General features: G+C 45.2%; 2 protein-coding genes across 3 annotated transcripts; one reads left to right on the forward strand and one right to left on the reverse strand.

The window, feature by feature from the left end:
• Positions 1 to 11: 11 nt before the first annotated feature.
• On the reverse strand, positions 12 to 2,020 carry LOC131259517 (WW domain-containing protein tag-325-like). Its single transcript, XM_058261025.1, has 6 exons — positions 1,929 to 2,020; positions 1,802 to 1,841; positions 1,432 to 1,729; positions 1,018 to 1,353; positions 860 to 953; positions 12 to 784 (listed from the first exon to the last, which is right to left on the reverse strand). Exons 1-6 carry the CDS (start codon positions 2,018 to 2,020, stop codon positions 607 to 609), a joined length of 1,038 nt encoding a protein of 345 aa, XP_058117008.1. The 3' UTR covers positions 12 to 606.
• Positions 2,021 to 2,708: 688 nt separating this feature from the next.
• Positions 2,709 to 16,587, forward strand: LOC131260309 (carboxypeptidase D). Of its 2 annotated transcripts, none has more exons than XM_058262006.1 (13): positions 2,709 to 3,437; positions 7,722 to 7,957; positions 8,026 to 8,353; positions 8,438 to 8,586; positions 8,662 to 8,753; positions 11,030 to 11,135; positions 11,208 to 11,832; positions 12,358 to 13,041; positions 13,118 to 13,494; positions 13,567 to 14,273; positions 14,345 to 14,540; positions 15,348 to 15,631; positions 15,712 to 16,587. In XM_058262006.1, exons 1-13 carry the CDS (start codon positions 2,940 to 2,942, stop codon positions 15,822 to 15,824), a joined length of 4,395 nt encoding a protein of 1,464 aa, XP_058117989.1. In that variant the 5' UTR covers positions 2,709 to 2,939; the 3' UTR covers positions 15,825 to 16,587. The 2 variants fall into 2 exon arrangements, with proteins under 2 accessions (XP_058117989.1, XP_058117990.1); XM_058262007.1 differs by having other exon boundaries at positions 13,567 to 14,243.
• The last annotated feature ends 633 nt before the right edge of the window (positions 16,588 to 17,220 follow it).

Genomic DNA, 17,220 nt, shown 5'->3' on the forward strand with positions numbered 1-17,220 from the left:
GGCGGTTCAATTCATAAATTTAAGCAAAGTGCAAAAAATCATTTCTAAAACTGCATTGCTGTTATTAGTTTACTATTACCGGTACTGTATTGCAAAATAATCTTCCCAAATGTTACACATTTTTGCCAAACATTGCTAAACTAAACGTTGTCTCAGACATTCAGGAAAAAAATAAATTTCTTAAAGGTTTTAATCAACCACTCCCTGAATGTTTAATTCCAATACAAATTGGACTATGCATTAGACTGCGTTTCGTTATGACTTCGGCTATCAAAGTGTTATTCAACGCTTTCTGAATAAATATATGTTGTTGCTTTTTGTCCTTCTATTATTATGAATCACTAAACATTAACAATATAGATTGCAGTTCTTTTTTTTAATATAACGCTAAGGCTACGTGTTACTCTTAATTATGTATTAATAACAAGTTCTTTACACTGCACAGCTTACAGTTGACGAATTTGCGATGTTCAAGAGTAAAGGGATATTTTTGTTTCATTTATGTTTGATACGTTGGCTTCAACAATAGTAGTCACACTGGAGTTCAGATGATTCCATATTTCACAACATAAGCACCGTAACAAGGTTCAGGTGCATCACGTTTTATCACGAGAAAATGTTATCGTAATCCTCTATCATGACTATTATACATTCTTTTGGTATAACGGTGAGTTGCTGGAATCGCACAGGACATACATCAGCCAGAGTTTCGTTGAAGATAATTGAACAAAACAGTACACCTAACGACACAGTGTCCACCTCATTTTCTTCAATGGTAGCAACTCTGAAAGTGAAAAATAAGCTGATCAGTCTTACTTCATACTTTGGAGAAGAAATGAGCTCATTTTGTTTGTCCCACCTTTGCAGATGTTTCATAAGAAATTTTAGCGTATTCTGTCGAACATCATCAAGGGCGCTATACAGTAAGCGCACTTTAGCGCGTCTAATTAGTGCTATGGAAAAAAGAAAAGCTCGTTGTGATGGCACATTTTCGAAATATTATTTCTAAATACTTACGCCAGGTTGTAGAGCCAAGCCAAACCGAAGGAATGATGCGGTTACATGTCTCCAACGGTATCAAAGGGTCCTTTAGCTCGCGTAGGAACAGCTTCAGTATGCCGCATACCTCATGGGGGGATTTCTGCTTGCGAAGTGTCTTGTAATCGCCTGCGTTGATGGCGTAGCGCAGCTTCTGGATTTCTTTATGATTTCCCGACATCCGATACAGGCCTGTGGTTCGCATAAACTTCTCGTTCGTTTCCAGCACCGTCACGCACTCATGAATGATCCGCGGAATTCGTATGTTCTCCACCATGTCGACATGCTGAAGGTATGTATTGAAGCAGGCCTCATCTGATAAACCGGATGCCGAACTGACTCCTCGAAACGTTCTTACACATATTTCACGGACACACACATAGAAAGACTTACTCTTGATTATGTTGCGCTTCTCAAGGGTTTCTTTATCAGCACGCCGCTTTAGCTTCAAGTGCACGAGCAATTTGCCGGTATCGAAGGATTTGGACGTCCCACTTCCGAGGTTTTCCTGCAACTCCTCGTAGGCACCTCGTAGGTTATCGATGTCGGATTTGAGTTTCGTGTTCTCCTCTTCTAGCAAAGAGTTTCTCATTTCGAGTCGCTTATTTTTCTCCACGACCGCAAGATGCTCTTCCAGCAGATAATGGAACTGTCCGGTGCCGTCTACGACGGCGGAAGCCTGCGAAACTGACTGCAAAATAGCGTTCCGGGCATATCTCTAAAAACCGTATCGACAAATTTATCACTCCGTGTTATCACTTACTCTTGGTTTAGGCGACTGAGGTGGTGGTACGCGTACCGGTCTGTAGATGGGAGAAAGACAAGTAGACTTTGAAAAGATTACTCCCTAGACTGGATGCAGCACACGTCATCCAATAAAAATGGTTTACCGTTTTTTCACTGTTCCTGTGCGATTAGAAAATGCGTCAACCACGCTACGGGGTTTCAGTTTGTGCTCTGCCAATCCCAGATAGCTATCCATCTTGACGAACGGTCGTGTACTGCCCTAAACTAGGCAACTATTTTACACGCGGGCGCCGAAACGATTTATCGCATCACCAGTTTAACCAATAACATAAAAAATGGTACCAATCGTTCACAGCTTTTACACACACTAACTGGAGCTTATCTTATCGATATAACAAAACCATATCAGACTTTCTTGCTGCAGTGCACGTTCCATTGAATCCGTTGAGTTAGTACCAAAACAAATTCGGTAGGGTTTTTATGCCATTGCAATTCATCAACGATTCCAAATTCATTACACACAATTATATTACATGACCAAATTAGGCGAAAATACTATTTGCTTACAATCCTTCTATAAAAACTTCCGTTTTTCTGCTCATATCGAAGACCATTCCGGAACGGTTAAATGCGCTCCATACTTTTTTAAAAAAGCAAACATTTGTAGGGTTCTACATACGCAAACATTTTGTCTTTGTTGTCTTTGGCAGCTGTCAATGAGCTCCTACTAAAGCTTCAAGTCCACCGGATCGAAAAAACCGATGAATCACAAGAAGCGACAGTTGTTTCATGCATTTGCTGTCAAATTGTTTGCTCTCGCCATGTTTGCCATGTAGATAGCTCGCTTAATGCACAGACAGTTCTTGCGCTGCAGTTCACAAAGAGCTGTCAAACGAACGTTTTCCATCGTCGAGCAAGCACAGGATTTTTGCTTCCGTGTCTCTGTCTGTCTCTTCCTCCCGGTTGGGGATAGCAGGGAAAATACCGTTTTTCCTCGCCGCGGGGTGGAAAATTGTTCCCACTTAGTACGTGGGTAGTAAGTGTGTGGAAAGTGTTGTGCCGAATTCGACTCAAATAGCTCTTATTTGTTGTGAAGTGGTGCGTTCTATACGTCGACGGTGGCGAGGCAAGTCCTCGCAGTCCCCCGGGGCGCAATGATTGCGAATGTGAAACTATTATCGCTGTTGGCAGCAGCAATCGCTCTAAACGGCCTCTCGGTGTACGGCAAAACTGTGCAAACGGCAACCACGACGGGCGACGGTGTTGTGACGGCAATTCAGCAGGACGAAAGTTTTCTCCAACAGCCACACTATCGAGGCAACGATGAGCTGGTCGATGTGTTGGCGCACCTGCAAAAGGAATATCCGGATTTGGCCAAGGTGCACACGATTGGGCAGTCGCGCGAAGGACGCCCACTGGCCGTGCTCGAGATACGCCCGAACGTGAACCGTCCGCGGCCGCTGCTGATGCCAATGTTTAAGTACGTGGCCAACATGCACGGCGATGAGACGGTGGGCCGTGAGTTGCTGCTGTACCTGGCCCAGTTCCTGCTGGCAAACTACGAGCGTGATCCGGAAATCCATGCCCTCGTCAACCAGACGGCAATCTACCTGATGCCGACAATGAATCCCGACGGTTACCAGCGGTCACGGGTAAGCGAAACTCGTCCATTGAAGGAAGCATATTGTAGCGAATGTTAAGGCCGAGACTAATTTGGTGTGGGAGTTGGTGGAGGTCTTTGAATGCCTTATGTTGGGCACCACCACCAGCGTGTAACCGTGACGTCAAACGCCAAGTGCGAAGTTATTCAAATCATCACTGTTTCTCGTAGAGTTACGAGCCTGCGTTCATGACACCATCAAAAAGGTGTAACAGATGGAATTGTTCCCATTACTGTCTCTGGCATGTTTTCGTCGCTACATTCGAGCACGCTAAGTGTGTCATTGGTGGGTAAATGGATCACTCGATACATCGAATACTACTTCGTAATATAGTTAATTGTTATGTTGCTCCCATTTCACACAGTTGATGCGCTAATCGATAATGACTGTACTTCCCAGGTGGATTTCCCTATGTGGTATTCCGCATACATATTTGAGTAGACGAGGTTCGATTCAATACGTATTGCACCTAGACGCGAGTTAAGAATTTGAATCAAGCAATTGCTCTGTCTGCAACAATCTCTACCATATAATCACTATTACTACTAAGTGGCCTACTATGATTAACCCTCCCCGTGGACGTTTTCTCATAACACAAAAACAGTCATGTGTGGTCGCTTGCTCCAAGACAATAGACGAACATGGCGGGCGTTCACAGCAACATTGTTTTAAAAGAAAGTATGTTTTGAAAATGAAAAGGAATTCTTTCCATCCGAAACGCCATGTGAATTCAAAAACTGAGACTCACAATCGATCGGTTTATGTATTATGCCAAAAAATGATACGTTTAATTTCATAATACCGTTCAACGCACAATCAGTGTTCGACAAAGAGAAACTATCATTTGCCTTACTACACGAGATCTAAGCCACACCTAAGCTATACACAATCTCGGGCTAGTACCGCGGCATAGCACACTACGTGCCTTTCACCTACAAATCTCTGGAAGTGCGTGCCACAGATTCGACCGGACTATAGACGGTGCGCGAACGTCAAAAACCGGTCAGCAGGTATCGCTCACTACTACCGGTCTTTATGTTATCCAGTTATGTCATCCAAAAACAGCTTTTAAGATACAGTTTAATGCTACTGTCCCACCTGCGTTTGACCGCCGTACGATGGTCCGCTGATCGCTGAAATTTGGATTCTTTTCCGGAGTCGTTTTCCATCATCCGGGGGAAACACGGGGAAACCGGCGATTCTAGGTCACAACTTTCACTTTCTTTCACCGGAGAATTTTACTACTAAAACAAGCACACTGTGATACAGGGAAATTCTAATGCAATGCCAATCGTTTTCCACTACTTCCCCCTAGTCCAAGCATCCAACCATCTGTAACCAACGACGACTGTCGATGTGCTTCGATGAGGTGGCACATGACGACGGTCATCGCCGGTTTGATGTATTGTTGTGAAAATGAGTTTTCACTTCGTATCCATTTGCGAGTTTTCATTTTTATAAAGTTACTGCCTGCTGCTATTCGCGAGGCAGTGGACCGTGTGAAAACCACGTTTGACACAGTTTAGCATCACATTGTCATCCGCTGGTCCAGCAGCACTTCTCTGTTAGAATGTTTGAATAACCAAACAGCAGAAAATGTGTGCTGGCCAGTCAGAAGCGGATGCTTGAATAGAGGATGCACATTATTTGTGGAGCGTAACGAAAATAGAAAGGTAACGGAAAGTTTATCTTAACATGTTGATGATGTTTCATAGTATAATTTTTGATTTGAATTCGATTGTTCACTAATTGGCTTCATAGTAAAAAGTATCCAATTTCGTTAATTTTGGGTAAAATAATTAGCTTTCAATGGAAATTTAGGATTTTGCCTCTACCGTAGCAAGCATCACTACAATATTAAAACGATACGATGATTAGGTGATAAGTAAAAGAAAAAATATAAAATTACACGCAAACTGATTGATAAAGTTTTTCACCATGTTGAAACTTGGGTTGAAAATTGTAAAACAACCGTTGGGAAAAACACGATATTTCGGTTCAATTCAGTCATCAAAAATAAAATAAAAGTAAAATCAATTGAGTCAAAATAAAATCAATCGAGTTCTGTGAATAGTGAATGAAAAGTAAAACTGGTGGATTTTACATCTTCATATCGGCCGCCGCAGATTTTGATGCTACTTTCCATTGAACTGATTCTTCAATCGAAGCATGGCAATTTCATTCATCCACATTAGCCAAACGTTTCTCATAGGGACTTGGATTGCCGATACATCACTGTTGTGTCTGCCATAAATCTACCTTAAGGTTATCAACACTTCCCATTGCCGTCTCCATTACGAATGCTTACCAAACAACCGTCGGCGCATCTCAAGGAGTTTGTACATTTGTTGTTATTCATAGCAAGCGATCACCAATGACGTTATATTCCATCATCCATCGGTGCCACCAACACTTGAACGCTTCCAAACGGCAAAGAAGGTTGTTCTGAGCCGGTTCGCAGTGCAGTTCGCAATTCTTATTCAAACGTTTCGTTTTTATTTTTCCTTCAGTATCTTGCGTCAGACTGGATGCGAGTGTGAATGGTTGCTACTTTATACGGTCACAGCATACGGTCCCCCGGCATAAGCTTGTCCCAGATGTCATTATCTCGGGGTTAACCCATGGGCTTTTATGATTGGGTTTTCCCGAAGATGTTTTCCTACTCCAAGATGCAAGCATCAAGGCGAGATGAACATATTTTATCAGAGCATCAAGAAACGAACCGGGCCAGGCCAGGCCAGTAGAAGGCAGAATCCAGAAACGGGACCAAACGGGACACTTAATTAGCACCTTTGCGTTCCCCGCTCCGTCTGGAAGCGTATGACTGTGGTGTTAAGAGACCGTGTTGTCCTGGAAAGATTTTATTCGGACCCAAGTCTTCCGTTCTTCAAATGTAAGATTTGCAGCCGTGTTTGTTGGATTCGTGTTGGTTTCTCTAAGCAATGATCAGTCCCAGGGCACCAACATTGGCCCCGGAACTGCCAACACCAGGCAGTCTCATTTAGTACGTTTGAAACGTGATTCATTTTTTGTGTGTGGTTAGTGTACCTACTAAACAAAATAATCCCCCATCCGCCGGCCACACGCGGGGACTGGCAGTGGATCTGCTGCCACGAGATAACCTTTTCCGGTATTGTACACGCCCTGGTCACCCCAATGGGTGCAAAAATGTGTTTTGCTAGGAAACCCCCCGATTTAATGCTTTGATAGACATCACATTTGGTCGTTGTGTTTCCGACCAGAGTTCAGAGTTTTCCAGCTGACCCATTCGTTAACGGTTCACTGTAGTAACACAATGAAAAAAATAAGTAAAATGGTGCACATCGCAAAAGACTGGCTGACAAGGCGCATTGGACGCACGTCCGCCCGATGAGGAAGCAAAATGGTTTCATTTGTTTGTGTTTTGATTATGAAATAACATTTTGCCAATCTATTCGGTGGTACTAATATTTTATGAAATAGAACTTTTTTTGCTTTTACCTTGCATTGATAAAGTACAAGCAAGTCGCGATGTGTTATCACATGTCGACAGAGCAGGACAAAACATACTTCCAAAGGGTACGAAGCAAAAAAACACGTTTTTCCAGAAGGAACCAGGCAGGGTCGATAACTGGCTGATTGATGATGCCACAGGCTAAACACGAGAACATATGTTTGGAAACAAGTCGTGCTCAACCGCCTCGAATGAATAATTATTCAACACCGTTCCACGCCAGACCAAGGAGGAAGCAGAGCCTAATTCCTCGAGCCAATCGTTCATCCAGGAAATTAAAACAGCGACACCTACGCAAACAAAATGTCACGTCTCATCCCCACCGGAAAAGTCGATACCATTTTTATCCTACCGTTTATCGTGCCCACGCGTTTGGGATGCAGTTTTCCTCCCACCCACGGGTTTCGGTTTTTCTTTTTAACTTTTCGCTTCCGTCGATGACGCAGTCATCAGCATCTTATCGTATTTATTTTCCTTCCCGGCCAAGGGAAATTGTGTTGGAAAACCCACTATGACGTCCGAGAGGGAAGCGATTCATTTCCAATCTATGGCCGTCCTGTGGTGCGTGGGAGACACTCTTTAACGCAGTGTGTGGGAAAACGGCACGCTTCATTTTTGTGTGTCCATAATGTGTATTTGTTTCCAGTAAACCCGTAAAGTAGATATATTGTTACGAACGTGCCATCGTAAAACAAAAATGTTGTATTAAGGAGGAACGTAAAAGCGATAACTTTATTACACTGCTTCGATTTAATAATTTTCTCCATCGTTCGTGCTTTCAGGAAGGCGTATGTGAGTCTCCGTCGGACTACACGGGACGCTACAATGCGGCCAATGTCGACCTGAACCGTGATTTCCCGGATCGCTTCGACGACGAGCGGACGCGCCACCAGCGGATGAAGCGCCGCCAGCCGGAAACGGTGGCCGTCATGAGCTGGATCCTGAACAATCCGTTCGTGCTGTCCGCAAACCTGCACGGCGGTGCCGTCGTTGCCAGCTACCCGTACGATAACTCCATGTAAGAGAGACGATTAATTTTTCGTAACAGCAGTAGGGTTTGAAGAGTTTTATTCTACTCTCCCATAGCCACCATCACGAATGCTGCGAGGATAGTCCGACGCCGGACAATCGGTTCTTCAAGTATGCGGCACTAACGTACGCGGAAAATCACCCGGTGATGCGCCAGGGCCGTGATTGCAACGAAACGTTCCAGAATGGCATCACGAACGGTGCGTACTGGTACGAGCTGAGCGGTGGCATGCAGGACTTCAACTACGTCTACAGCAATTGCTTCGAGGTGACGCTGGAGCTGAGCTGCTGCAAGTTTCCGCCGGCCACGGACCTGCCGAAGGAGTGGAACAAGAACAAGCGCAGTCTGATCGAGTACATGAAGCTGGTGCATGCTGGTGTGAAGGTAAATGTTTGGTGAACGTCGTTTACGAGACCCGTAAAGAAGCCAGCTCCGTCATTTTATCTTTTGATCTCTTTCTCCTGTTAGGGTCTTGTCACCGACAGTGCCGGCTATCCGATCAAGGATGCGGATGTCATCGTGAGCGGTGTCGATCGTAACGTGCGCACGACCGATCGTGGCGAATACTGGCGCCTGCTCGTACCGGGAGAGTATAATATCCGCGTCGAAGCTGTTGGGTATGTTACAAAAGAAACTCTTCGAGAAATAGTGGATATTAGGTGCACTATTTAATGCTTTGTCTTACCTTGCAGTTACTACCCGAGTGAGGAAGTGCACGCGGTGGTTGACACCGACCGGACGCTTCGCCTGAACTTCAGCCTCAAGAGCTACGACTCGCAAGAAGGTATCTAAAGCCACCATCGCCATACCTACCGTGTGTCGATTTTGCCAGCGTTTTCATTCGTTCGCATGCACACGGAAAGAGCGGATGGAAGTTTAAAGTTTGCTGCCGTAATGCTAGCTTGTTAGAGCGAGGCCGGGTCGGCAGGGGGCATGACACTCTAGTAGCATTAAAAGGTGGAGAGAGGGAGAGAGGGCAAGCTAACCAAAATGCTAACTAACATACGTAACGGGTGGTGGGATTTCTATTTCCAAAAACAAACCTGTAAATCTTTCTTCTCGAACAGTGTACGCCTGCCGCTGTATGATTTAACTGGGACGGGGTGCTAAACTCCCGAAAATGAGAAGAGTCAACAAACAATCGTTTAACCAAAAGTTGGCCACAGTATGTACCTACAAAAACATCACTTGAATCATGCTTTAGGGGCTTCAGTAACTTACAACCAACTTCCTCACACACAAACACAAATTATGAACAAAATCATTCAATATCTACAAGTAAAGGCGTGTATGAAAGGAGTATGGTATTTTAAATTTAATAATATTGTTCATTTAAGCAGTATTTAGCAGCCTTCAAGTTAGCGTTGATCGGCAAGACATTGTACGGAAAAACATGTACACCCTCTTTACGAGAATAATGTTGAAAGGGAACTTTGGTAGCTCCGAACTGTTTTGCTTTGCGTAACTTAAGGTTTAAACGAATGTTACTACATGCTCGAATATGCTAGCTAACCCATTCCCATTCGGCGCTCCCTTTACGCTGTAAACACTAATCATACTAACCGCAAGCTAATTGCACAACTACTAAAAGAAGGAATCATCTGGTAGCTTAAAGGCAAACTGTGGGATACTTGGTTCTGATTGTATCTGTTGCTTCGATACGTGCATTGTAATAACGGATTTATTTTATCGAGCAAAAGTTACTTAGATTTGGTTGGAATTTGAAATGATTTTTACGCAACTGTATCTCGAATTCTCGAAGCAAGTGTAAACTGGAGAAGGATTTTCATATTCGCCTTTTTGACCTTCTCACAACGTGAGCCATGCTTCTCATATTCGTTTTCGTTTATTGTATGTGCATACCACAAAGATTTCAATGGCACGTGTGCGCTTCCATTACACTTCACAGTGTGGTGGATTTTCGTCACGTAAATCTCGTATTCAAAACGAATGTTGGAAAAGAAAATCTCTCAGTGCAGCAGCTGCGTATCTTTAATTGAATCCTCAATCCTTCAAGGATATCCCATCTGGAAAATATCCATCAGAATCCACCGATGGTACGCGTTGCAGCAAACACGGTGTGGTGGGCATCGAGTAGCGGGTGATAACAAAACATTTCTGTTCCGTTTATATCGGGGAAGGATTCACCAAACCGCCAATGGACGGATGGCATGATAAAATCATTGTTGTTGTTGTGTAACTAATGTTGTACGTTTCTGCGGGTTTTAAGCAAACACCGTTGAAACCCCTATGTCCCCGTCCCCACAAGTGCTCCCATTAAACGATGTACATTCGGTCCCCAAGGAGCGCCCCCTTAAAGTAGACAGGAACAATATAAATATTGGCCGGACCGGAGCCAACGTTGTCCTAGTTTTTTTTTTTAATTATGAATCACTGTAAATGTTTAGAGTATCAAGTTCTTTCCTCGCTGTAAAATCTTTATCCGAAATACACACCACATGTTAAAAACGTATCAACATTACCAAATGAACTATTCGAGTGTAATATTTCACGGCACGACACAGTGCGTTCGAATTTTTGTGTGTATGTATGTGTACAGAAATAAAAGGGAATATATACAAATAAAAGATAAATAATCCCGCATGCCCACAGGCTGGAATGGAAGTTTGCTCCCGGCGGAACTGGAACTAATGTATACCTGAAACGAAAGGGTAACATATTGTAATATAAATAACTTTAAGATGTTCGTCTGTTCGTTCTCTGCCGTTTGTGCGTGTCCTGTATTGGTTGTTTGTGTGTGTGTATGTGTCCCTTAGTGTACGCGGATGTATGTGCGCCCCGAAGTGATATTTCACATGCCTTACGGTGATCTCTTACTTTCAGATGCTGTACATCATATTTAATAGCGATTTAGAGCTTAGCCTAACAATAACTCATAGTACTAACAAAACTAAACAACTCTTACCATCCCCACGCACATGTAAATACGCGTTAAATTATGCTGCGCGGGAATGCTGGACATTATCGCACGAAAAAAAGGCGGAAGAGAAAAGAGACAAGTTATCGTTGGCCATAATGTGGTGTCACTGTTTGTTACAGCACCGTCCAAAGCGGAGCAGGTCCGCGTGGTGCGTGAAACCTTCGATCAGTACGGTTTTGCGAAGACGCCACAGTTTGTGCACCATAACTACACCGCGATGGTGAGGTAAGCTGGAGCGAAATTATATGCTACAAGATTTCTTACTGTAACAAATGAAACCTCCTTGCTTTCTTGTAGTTATATCAACGAACTTGCCGCAAACTACCCGTCGATCACGCACCTCTACTCGATCGGGAAGTCCGTGCAGGGGCGCGACCTGTGGGTGATGGAGATCACGGAAGGGCCGGGCAAACACGTGGCCACTAAACCGGAGGTTAAGTACATCGCCAACATGCACGGCAACGAGGTGGTCGGTCGAGAGTTACTGCTGCTGTTCGCAAAGTATCTGTGCGAGAACTACAACGCGACGGAGCGCGTAACACGCTTGGTGCGTCAAACTCGGTTGCATCTGCTGTTCAGCATGAATCCGGACGGGTACGAGATGGCCGACATACACGACAAGGAGAACCTGCGGGGGCGCTCGAACGCGAACAATGTCGATCTGAATCGCAACTTTCCGGATCAGTTTGGGCGCAACCAGTGGAACGCACACCAGGAGCCGGAAACGCTGGCCGTCATGAACTGGTCGCGCTCGACGCCATTCGTCCTGTCGGCAAACTTGCACGGTGGCGCACTGGTAGCAAACTACCCGTACGATGACTCACCGAAGGACTTTGGCGACACGAGCAGCAATCCGCGCACGGTGGTCAATCCGACTGAGGAGGACGAACTGTTCAAGTATTTGGCGCACGTGTATGCAAATGTGAGTAGAAACGCTGCTTGTACCAAATTGTCCAAAGGGGACCCATCAAGATTTGTTATTTCCACGGTCGTCGAATAGACGTTAAAGACAAATTACCATGGCAACGGGAAATTTGTCAATTGCGTTACTTCTATAGCGCTTAACACCCCGGGAATGTGCTGCATCTATTACTTTTGACAGCGCCACAAAGCAATCCATGCGATTCAATTATAATCCTAACATAAATCAATTGTTTTGCTGTTGTATTTCAATTATTTCATATCCTTATAATATACATATGTGTGCTTATATTCTAGTGTGTTGGCGTTGAATTCAAACGTATTATAATATAGCACAGAACTGTTGCTTTGCTATAGAAATGCGCGCCGTGTATGAAAAAACGACTTAGTACGACCTCGTATAGTGCAACCGAGCAGATTGAAATCGATGAAACCATTTCTCATAATATTTACAATATTTTTTTTGTTAACCTATGCAACCTACGCAACTACATTATAACAGGCCACATCCGTTCCTTCTTTGTAGTCTCACACGACGATGCACTTGGGTAAACCGTGTCCCAAATTCATCAAGGAGAGCTTCCCCGACGGCATCACGAACGGTGCCGAGTGGTACGGCGTGACCGGAGGCATGCAGGACTGGTCCTATGTGTTTGGCGGTGCGTACGAGCTTACACTCGAGGTGAGCTGCGTGAAGTTTCCACCCGCATCCGAACTGCCCGAGTTCTGGCACCAGAACCGCGAAGCGCTGCTTCAGTACGTCGAGCAGGCACAGCACGGTCTGACCGGAACGGTGCAAAGTACCATCGGCCACGCTATCGCTCGCGCCACCATCCAGATCAACCAGCTCGACCACGTCAGCTACACGACGGTCGACGGTGACTACTATCGGCTGCTCCTGCCCGGACTCTACAACGTCACGGTTGAGGCGGAGGGCTACGAGTCGCAAACGCAGGAAGTTCGCATCCCACCCGAAGCCACCCAAGCCGTGCGTGTCGATTTTCAGCTGATGCGTGACGATCCACAGCACTGGTCGTCGGCGTACGACTTCCGGCAGCTGGAGAACATCCTCAAGACGCGATACCATTCGGACGAGGAGCTGAAGGCGACCATGGGGGAGTTTGAGAATCGGGACTACAAAACAGTGGAGTTCGAATTAAGTGGAAATGAGGTTTCGATGGCGTATCCTTCCATTAAGGTGACCGATCATGTAAGTAGCCGTAGTCATTCATTCAGAAAAAAACCAATGAAGGTTATGTTTTTAATACAATACTTTTACCTAACAGATCGGCTCACCGGAGGAAACAAAACTGCACATATTGATCGTGTCGTCACTCTTCCAAACGGCCGCGGTCGGGCGCGAAATGGTGATCAATCTGGCCCGCCACGTTCTCGCCGGTTACAACATTAAGGAACCGTTATATATCAAGCTCCTCGAGAACGCGGTGCTACACTTTGTGCCAGTGAAGAACGACTTTGTGGAGATCGTGCAGCAGTTTCGGGCTAACGAATCCGTGTGCAATCCGATGCTTCGAACGGACGAGTTGGCCGATAAGCTACTGAACGCAGAAACCGATCACCAGAAGGATATGTTCCTGCGCATGCTAAAGGAGGAGGAGTACGATCTGGCGCTAACTTTTGCGGCCGGAGGCCACGATGTGTTGTAAGTTCGAGGGGCGAAAAACTTAGAATGCTTTTCAATTGTGATTTCACTCAACCTTGTTTATTTCCATAGCTTCCCACACACCGACGATCAGGTGGCGATCTATTCGCGCTTCGCTGACAAAATCCGAGGTCACAAGTACCGACAGGCACAAAGCGACCAGTGCACGATCGATGCCGGTCAGTTGCATCAAGTGGAGTCCACGCAACACGTGACCAACGCGATTCACAATCTGTACGAAGTGCCACTCTTTACGCTCCAACTGGGATGTTGCAAGATGCCGACCGAAACGAGCATTGCCACCGTCTGGCGGCAGAATCTCGACCGCATGAGAAACTTTTTCCGGCTAGTCGATACCGGCATCCGTGGGTACGTGCGGGACGTTGCCGGCAACCCGTTGCGACGGGCGATACTGCGCGTGCAAGGTAACAAGCTTATCTACAAGGTTACACCCAATCTGGCCCACTTCCGCATCGTGCTCCCGTCCGGCTCGATGAACATCGAAATCAGTTGCTTCAACTATACGTCCCGCATGGTACCGATCTCGCTGAACGATAACCAGATTCTTGATCTGGGCGATATAGTCATGCAGGAGGCGGCTCGACCACGGGAGAGCATAGTTGCGCCACCGGTTACGGCCATCCCATACCCACCCCACCAAGGGAAGGATTTTGGCGTGCTCGAACCGAGCAAAACGATGAAAGTTTTCCCACTAGATGGTGGTGTTGAAATTAAAACCGACCCCGCAGGTAGTGCGGCAAGTCCGGTTCGGTTGAGTGGTAAGTGACGCGCGGCAGCACCGTCAAGTTTGTTTCCTCTTTGTTAAATCCTTATTTGTGTTTACGTTCAGGAATCGTACTGGACGATGCCAATCACCCGCTGCCGGGTGCGAAGGTGTACGTCACCGAAGGAAACGCCAAGGGAGGAAAGATTCTTGCCACGGGCAATACGGGACAACTGGGTAAATTCCAGTTCGAGGAAGGTATTCCGGTGGAGAAGGACATTGTCGTGCACGCCGAGCCATCCGGCTACGAGGCGGGTGAAAAGTAAGTATTAGAGAGGAACATTTTCCGTTTGCCTTTAATGAATCGTTCAAATGCAACGGTATCGAAATCGTCATACTTAATATTTATGAACTGCAAAAGATGTTTAATAACATTTAAAAGCTAAAGACTACTTTGACCTCATTCAACCCTTAGCATCGTTGTAACAATCTACCATTATAGGATTACTGGGTTTTACGTACCATTTAGATAATCCCAGCAGTGTTCTTAGATCTTCAAACGAAGCAAGTCTCAAGTTAGAGAAAGGCTAGATTCTAGAAAACGACTAATTGTTTACTTGACCCGTTTGGTGTTCCAAGATGTAAGTACGACGATCAAGTGCTTTACTATAGGCTTGCAGCATTTGACGATCTAAGTACACTGCTGTAATTCGTCAAAAAATATGATCTGCTCTCTGCTTTAGATAATGAATATGCAAAGATTTTGTTTCGTTCGATACTGCCTCTTGAAACTATCGCTCCTAGTTTCTTCAGATTCCTACGTTGTGTTTTATTTTTAATTATCTCAAAATGGAAAACGCGTGCTTCTCGTGCCAATATCCAAACGCAAGAGAGTGCTACGATACAGAAAAAGTTGATCTAGCCTGCTGCGTTGGTAAAAAATTGCACCCTTGAAACGCAGTCAAGAAACGCCTACTCGAATCTACTCGTTACAAATTTACACAATTCAAACCAGCCATTCCGTTCTGAACAGATTTGTTTAAGGGCTTCGAAGGGTTTTATAAGAAAACATTGCAATTTTAAGTACCATTCCTTCTTACTGTGCACTATTTTCCTTTTCCCTCCTCAGACAAATTCGCCTCGGACCGGTAGGTGGCGCGCCCGGTCTCGTGTTCCGTCTGACGCGCGATGAACGTATTCTCGGGCTGCCGCGACTGCTGTTCGTCATTCTGGCCGGATGCGGCTCGGTTGGCATCATCGCCTGTGGCATCCTGTGCTTCACGTACATTCAGGCTCGCCGGCGCGATTCGCGCTACTACTACAATTTCTCACTCCTGCCCCAGAAGGGCGAGCTGAACCGCAAGCTGTTCGACGACGACGAGGAAACGGAGCTGTTCCGGGCATCTACTACGAGTAGGTTTTCATAAAATCGAATAAGGTGTGTCTAAGGGGTGATCGCTTTTTTGTTCATACCGTTTGTTTCTCCTTCGTAGAACTGCAGCCATACTTTGACGACGAGCGGGATCCGCTCACCGACACCGAGGACGACAGTGAGGAGGAAATCGTCATGCTCAATCCATCCTTCCGTTCCGTCAGCCAGTCGTAACGGCGGCGTCCTTCCTTTTCTTCAAGCGAAAGCAAATTCTATCTAAGTTGACTTGACAGTCGACAGCCAGTTGGAAAAGCAGTTAAAATTTTATACCAGAACACCCTTTAATACCTTCGCATCGTTTCAAACGATCCAAACCCCTCTTACGATGTTCCCAGTGTAATGTTTTCCATGCTTTCCCAAACCACTTACCACTCTTGCCTTGGAATATGTGCGTTTTGGAAGAAGGTTAAGGTTCAAGCGAAGAGGAGAAAAAAGAAACAAACGACAGAAAGGGCTTACGTGTGATAAAAAGAAGTGAAGTAGTACAACGTTATTAAAAACTAACAGCAAAAGAAGGAAAAAGTTCTGCCAGCAGCAGCAGCAGCAAAGCCCAGTACTGCATTTCCGCAAGCTCTCATTCCCCTCGTGTGTGACCTGATTGACCAGCACGTTGCGCGGGTAACATTCCCTCGGGCCGTTGTTTAAACTATAAGTGATAAGAGACGAACATTAACGCCCGCTATAGCTAGGGACGGAAGGGTAACTTAAAATGCCGAGTATCTGCAAATAATGGCCTCTACGAAATATCGAAATTCGAATAGGACATATCTGATGATGGCCACCTTGAAAGGGACAGACTCCAATGTCTAGTGAGTGAGTGAGTGTAGCGCAGCAAAGCGAATACTTGTGCGAAGCGTTTTTAGACTAATTTATTATTATGTTTATATAAGTTCTAAACTCAAATAAACGTGTTTATTACCGTGTTGCAAAAACGAACCCACAAAAAATGACTACAGATTCACGACGATTCTCATTTATCCGGTGGAAGGAATTATCCCGGGAAAATGTTTCGGGGTAAGTCGAATTAAGCGAAACACAAGAAGAAAATCTGCTGCAATCGCACCCCAAAAGGTGTGCCTGTTTTATTCCACATGTTTTCAAATGGTTTAAATTATCGTACGCCTGTTTTCTTACTGTGTGTTTCGTTTGCCACTTCTATCTTGCAATAGAATGACTTGTCTGCATATTTTACTGTACGGTAAACGGCATCGTTGTCTTGCGTTTGTTTCGTAAGCACACTTTGGAAGACTCCGGAGGGGAAAAATGTGGTCTGTTATTTTGAATTCGTTTCATGAACACGTCCGCCTTGCGCGTTCGCGCGATGACACAACAACTTTATGGAATTCCATGAATGCCATGTGCCTTTCGCCCTTTTGTGACCATTTTCCTCCTTTTCCTATCCGATTATCTTTTTATTAGGGATGATTGAAAGGATGATTTTGGAAAGAAATGGTTGGGAGACGCCTACCAAATGGACATCCGAAATGTACAAACACCGAATCCTTAACTGCATACAAGTTTCTCTGGACTGTATTTGCCAACGCGTTTCACTATCTCCCGTTCATGGCAA

This window comes from Anopheles coustani, chromosome 3 (assembly GCF_943734705.1).
Source record: "Anopheles coustani chromosome 3, idAnoCousDA_361_x.2, whole genome shotgun sequence".
NCBI classification, from domain to species: domain Eukaryota; kingdom Metazoa; phylum Arthropoda; class Insecta; order Diptera; family Culicidae; genus Anopheles; species Anopheles coustani.